The sequence below is a fragment of the Perognathus longimembris genome, chromosome 28 (genome assembly GCF_023159225.1).
Source record: "Perognathus longimembris pacificus isolate PPM17 chromosome 28, ASM2315922v1, whole genome shotgun sequence".
In the NCBI taxonomy this organism is placed as follows: Eukaryota; Metazoa; Chordata; class Mammalia; order Rodentia; family Heteromyidae; genus Perognathus; species Perognathus longimembris.
In genome coordinates, this window is record NC_063188.1 from 102512591 (window position 1) to 102518590 (window position 6000).

The 6000-nt window shown below is 38.7% G+C and overlaps 1 protein-coding gene across 1 annotated transcript in view; it reads right to left on the reverse strand.

Moving 5' to 3' along the window:
* The window catches only part of Ppef1 (protein phosphatase with EF-hand domain 1), a 42584-nt gene extending 42286 nt beyond the window's left edge, over window positions 1-298 (reverse strand). The window contains exon 1 of the mRNA XM_048335493.1: window positions 253-298. Within this exon, the coding sequence (XP_048191450.1) occupies window positions 253-298 (46 nt within the window). The remainder of the gene's footprint in view (window positions 1-252) is intronic.
* Window positions 299-6000: the final 5702 nt, after the last annotated feature.

Here is a 6000-nt window from a genome sequence, read left to right on the forward strand (position 1 = left end):
TGACACTGAGATTTTATATTGGTACATTTTCAACTGAAATCAAATAGAACCTATCTCTTACATAGTACTTTATGTTTTCTACAGGTATTTTCTCATGTTCCCCCAGTATTTAGCCATTACCAACTGATGGTGCCTTATACAAAATCACACCACACAGCTTGAGAACTATGGGAGTAAATGAGAAAGCAGTGTGTGAGTCCAGTACACTCCCTCCTTCTCATTCATAAACACAGGCTTGTTCCCAGCACTCACCATTCTCAGGTTGCCTGGTTCCCAATGAAGAAGTGCCACAGCCCATGACTTCTAAATCATATTATGTTCATGAATTTGACTTCAGATCCCAAGACAAGAGGGTGAAAACTCCCCTCCCTTTATGTTGCAAGGAGCTACTCTTAGCTGATTCCTTCAGTCTTAGACACTAATGAGGAAAACAGAGGAGGGAGGGAGAGAGAAAAGCACCAGTTAACAACATAGTAGCTAAGGGACTGCTGGGCAGGATTCATTTATGCTTCTTCTGAATCCCTGTTCATCATGTGATATGGGAAGTGATCAAACACAATCTGACCCTTGGTATTTTCTAAACCATAGCAGCAGCTTACAAGAGTAGCTATAAATTGTTTTTCTGCTGCACATAAATTATTTTCCCAAGTCTGGGTTAGTTAAGAAGCTGGACATGGTAGAACATGCCTTTGATCCTTTTACTCAGGAAGTAGAACAAGGGGGATTGCAAGCTCACTTGGGATTGCATAGAGGCATTCTCTCAAAAGAGAAAAGGAGGGAGGGAGAGAGGGGGAGGAAGTGAAGGAGAAAAGGAAGGCAAGTAGGAAGGGAGGCGGGAAGCAAGGAGGGAAGAAGGGATGTACAATTTTCTAATTGAAACACAGGGAATGGCTCATGAGGGAGCTGACATAATTCAGTTGTCTGGCTTTGAATTCAACATAATCTAGGTTTTTAAGAATACAAATTGAAGGCTATGAGTCAAAATAACATATTTAAACAACTACGACAAAAATTCAAATCAAAGTGAGTTATCTAATAATATTTGACAGAATAAGTTCAGGGTGTTTCTTTAAAAGAAAAGGATGGCTCAAGAACTTCCCTCTACAGGGCTGGGAATAGGCCTTAGCGGTAGATTGTTCGCCTTGCATGCATGAAGCCCTGGGTTCATTTCCTCAGCACCACATAAACAGAAGAAGCCGGAAGTGGCTCTGTGGCTCAAGTGGTAGAGTGCTAACTTTGAGCAAAAAGGAAGCCAGGAACAGTGCTTGGACAGCGAGTCCAAGCCCCAGGACTGGCAAAAAAAAAAAGAACTTCACTCTAAATTTAGAAATGTTATCATATGAGATTGTCCTTCTAAAGCAAATATTGTGAAGCTCCTACAGGCATTATAAAGCTTCTCCAAATTCTGAAAGTTTCCCTTCATACACAATAGGCCTAGTCTTCTGAACTGGAAGCTGTCATAACCATTTGATAGGGGTTTTCATCAAAATTTCTCTAGAATATTGACTGTCTCCTTGCTTTTTTTGCAGCTGGGGCTTGGGCTCAAGACCTGAGCATTGTCCCTGGCCTCTTTTTGCTCAAGGCTAGCACTCTACCACTTGAGCCACAGTGCTACTTCTGGCTTTCTCCATATATGTGGTGCTGAGGAATCTAACCCAGGGCTTCATGTATGCAAGGCAAGCACTCTACCACTAGGCCATATTCCCAGCCCACTCCATGCCTTTTTAAGAGTGATATTTTATTTATTTAGGGATGTTCCAAAGTACTTTAACTTAATATATTATAATATATTATATATTTTTATTTATATATAGTACATATCACATGTATTATATATATAAACAAAGCATATAGTTTTAGAATATCTTAATATAAACAAAGTCAGGGAACAACTGACTCTAGAGACCACCAGATGTCTGTTTTTCTATTACTACTATATTAAAAGCTCTAGGAAAGGAAACAAAATGAGCAAAAATAAGCCTAAAGGCATAGTTTAGTACAGCATGTACTTAGCATGTCTGATATCCTAAATTCAGTCCCTAGGACCAAATATATGTATGCATGTGGTCTGTATATGTGTGTATATACACACTATTGGAAAAAAGTTAAAACAATAAACCTCATTAACCAATTTTTCTGATCAGAACCTGGCCTGATTCCTTTATGCATTGAATCAAGTGACCCTGTTATACTTTGGATTATGTTTAAATTTGATAGGTATTTCTATCATGTCTTTCTTCTCTATATCACATATAAAAATGTTAACAAGGTTAAGTCCAAAGGCAAAGAAGCCTGTGACAGTCCATTTTAGATCACGCAGTGTCACTACAAATATGCCTATATACATTCTGGAGCATATTTGTTCAGGAAGAAGACAAAGAAGGGAAGGAAGAAGAGTAGAGAGGAAGGAAATGGATAATTTTGGCATGATATTTAATAAAAAAGATTTTAGATATTTAATGGTGAAGAGACCAGTAAAATTCCCTAATATTATACAATGTGGGAGAAAGCTAAGAAACTTGCCTAATGCCATACAGTCCTATGGTTGTCATATGCCTATTACAATCATCAAGGAGCTTTTTAAACTCCCGATGCTCAGCCTGCACCATTAATTCAGATTATCTGAGGGTATAAAAAATACTGATGCCGGGAGAGGAAAAATTGGAAGAAAATGCAGGAGGGGGTAACACCATTCAAAAGGAAATGTACTCATTACCCGACTTAAGTAATTGTAACCTCTCTGTACTTCACCTTTAGAGTAAAATTTTAAAAACTACTGATGCCCAGATTCTGATGTAGTTGGTATTGGATGGGGATTAAACATCATGATAATGTTAAAGTTTCCCAGCTGATCTTAACATACAGCCAGGTTTGACAATGTCTAATAGAGATGATGTATTAGCAAACCTATGATGCTGCCTAGATATAATTTTTCCAAAAATGCTTGAATCCATCCATTTGAAGTTGAAAATTTCCAGAGTTAGACTTAAAAGCCTGTAGCTTCTGGCTTCTTCCATTTTCTAATAAAATTTGGGAACTACTGACCATCTCTAACTCAGGAAATTTCTCAAAGATCATCTTCAGTGACTACCAGTGCAAACAGTATAATTCTTTAGTCCCGCTCCCCCAACAAGAACAACTGGCTGCCGACTGGTGGCTCATGCCTATAATCCTAGCTAGTCAGGAGGCTAAGATCTAAGGACCAAGGTTCAAAGCCAGTCCAGGCAGGAAAGTCTGTGAGAACTACTCAGAAGAAGCCCGAAGGGGCTCTGTGGCTCAAGTGGTAGAGTACTAGGCTTAAGCAAAAGAGGTTCAGAGACAGTGCCCAAGCCCAGAGTTCAAGCCCCAGGATTGGCATAAAACAACACACACACACACACACACACACACACACACACACACACACACACACACACACACACCACAACACACACACAGCCAAACAACTAAGTCAAAGTTCAACAAAATAAGTACCAGGAAATGTGTACCTGCAAGAGGGGAGGGTGGAGCCAAAGGGAGAGGGATACAAGAATCTGGGAAGTGAGAAGAATGCAGCAAGATTTCACCAGATTAAGGGAAGGGGGAGATTTGAAAGTTAGGACACAGGTCAGGATGCACTGTACACATTAACTGCTTTGTTAAAAGGTGAAAAAATTAAATACATAACCTAAAATTAAGATAAGTAAGGGAAGGAATGGGATGAGAGGGGTGGGTGAGAATGCTGAAAGGGGTGACATTGATTAAGATGCACTGTGTTCATAAACTGCTTTGGTGAATGGAACTCCCCTGTACAACTACTTTCAGAAAATAAAAATATTTCAAAAAGGAAAAGAGCTGTTCTTCCAATTTATCTCAACCGAGCTACATTTTCCAAGTGCCTAGATAAGAGTTCTCCAGCCATAGGGAGGTTGAGACTTCTAGGACTTACTGATATTATTGCTTTTAATCTGGAAATTTGCATTAAGTTGGAGATCTTGATGAGTTGTAAAGCACTTGCCTAAAATATGCCAAGCTCTCAGTCTAAATAGATAGCCAAGCTGGCCAGGTGTGCCTGTAATCCCAATTACTCAGGAGGCAGAGACGGGGAAGAGCAAGGCTGAAGGCAAACCCAGGCTAAGAGTTAGTAAGACAGTCTCTAGCTCGACAAAACAAGCTGGACATGGTGGCATGCAAATACCACCCTAGCCATATGAGAAGGCATATGTAGGAAGTTTTTGGAAAGAATGAAGCTCTGACTTCAAATCCTAGTACTATCCAAAGTATTTTTTAAAAATTAATAAATGAAGTATACCCATCAGGAGACTTTGATATATAACCAGTACCTGTATTCCCATTTGGAAGACTGCTCTCCCAGCCTTCCTTGAGCTGTGTGACATCCTTAAGCTATTTTCATACCACTATGTATAACTCATAAAAGTTTAGCATTTAGTAAGTAGCAAAAACTAACTGGACAATAGGAAATAATGCATTTTAATCTTGATTTTCTTTTTCCAATAAAAGAAAGCAATGTTTCCTTAAAGAAATTTGGCTCTATGCCACCTCTCAGTTAATTCATCATTTAGCAGACAATATTCCAAATGAAGATTTACTAGGATATTAGGTATGGTTGAACACACCTGCAATTCCAGCACTCATGAAGTAACAAGATAAGGATCATGAGCTCAAAGAAACAACAACAAAGGGATCACTAGAAAATTTAAAAGCATCAAATTTGAGGACTATTAGACTGTGAGCTCCATGTATAACACTCTTCCTAAATATCCTTTGAATTTATGGCACCTACATAGTGTCTTTTTATGGAGCATGTTTGATTAATGCTGAATAGATTAATAAACAAAGGAATGCACATTTCTAAGTCAGGGTCCTTTAAAATAAAGTACTGAAATTATTAATGTATCACTCCATGCACAAATACATGTTATTTGATTATACAAATACCTTTTATTAAAGCATAAATTAGCAGTGCTTATATTCACTTTGCTAAAGCACATTTTAAACTCAGAGTGGGAAGAAATAATTATTCTAAAGAACCCTATGGTTGTCCTAGAAAAAAATATTTGACTCTTAGAACTTTTATATTATGACATATATTATTATTATATGTATTATTTTATTAGCATGGGTAAGGTGCTACTTACCATTCCCTCTCACTGCCCAACCAGGACCTCAAAGACAAGACAAGTAGGTTTGTAAGCAGCTTGTGTGGTGACTCTAAGGACACCTCCAACTGACTAAAGCTTAATAAAAACAATTCATGAATTTTCTAATCCTTGGGAAAACCTAAGCATCTTCCATTCCCACCATCTGTCAGTATTAGGAGAGTAGTTAGTCCACTAACAAAGTCTCGGAAAAGGTGTTTGCTAATGCTGAAAGGGGATCTCGGGTCTGAGGTTAGGGTCTCCAAAGACTCATGGATGCATTGGTCACACACACATATACAAACCAATGGGATGGAGGTTGGCAAAAGAAAAAGAGACAGCTTGAAACTTGCACTGTGCAAGTTCCTTTAGGTCCATACCAACAATGGTTTTAAGACTGTGCATCAAACAGTGACTCATCAGAGGTTCTCATTCAGAATCCACAAAGGAAATGCCTTCCACTAAAAGGTTATTATATTCAAGACAGTGGGAAGGGGGAGAAGAGTAGAGAGGATGGAACTGTTAATGCTGCTTGGTTCTTTCCATCTTAACCACTTCCATTTCCAAAGCTGAAAACACAAAGAAAGAAGAAATATGATCCTGGAGCCTGTCTAACCTTGGGAATTGAAGTTCTCAACAGCTACCTCAGCCTCATCAAGTTTTTTGTATTCATTCTTAGCCTTATTTGGTATCAGAGTGCATGCCTATCCCACTCCCACACCCTGGCTTAGTTACCTCACCATAAACCTATTTCTGCAAATACTGTAGATGTCAATTGTGCAGATCTCCATGTCAAAAACCCAGCTCTTCCTAGAGATATTGGTTTTGTGAGAAATTCCTACCCAAGACCTAATCCTGAGAA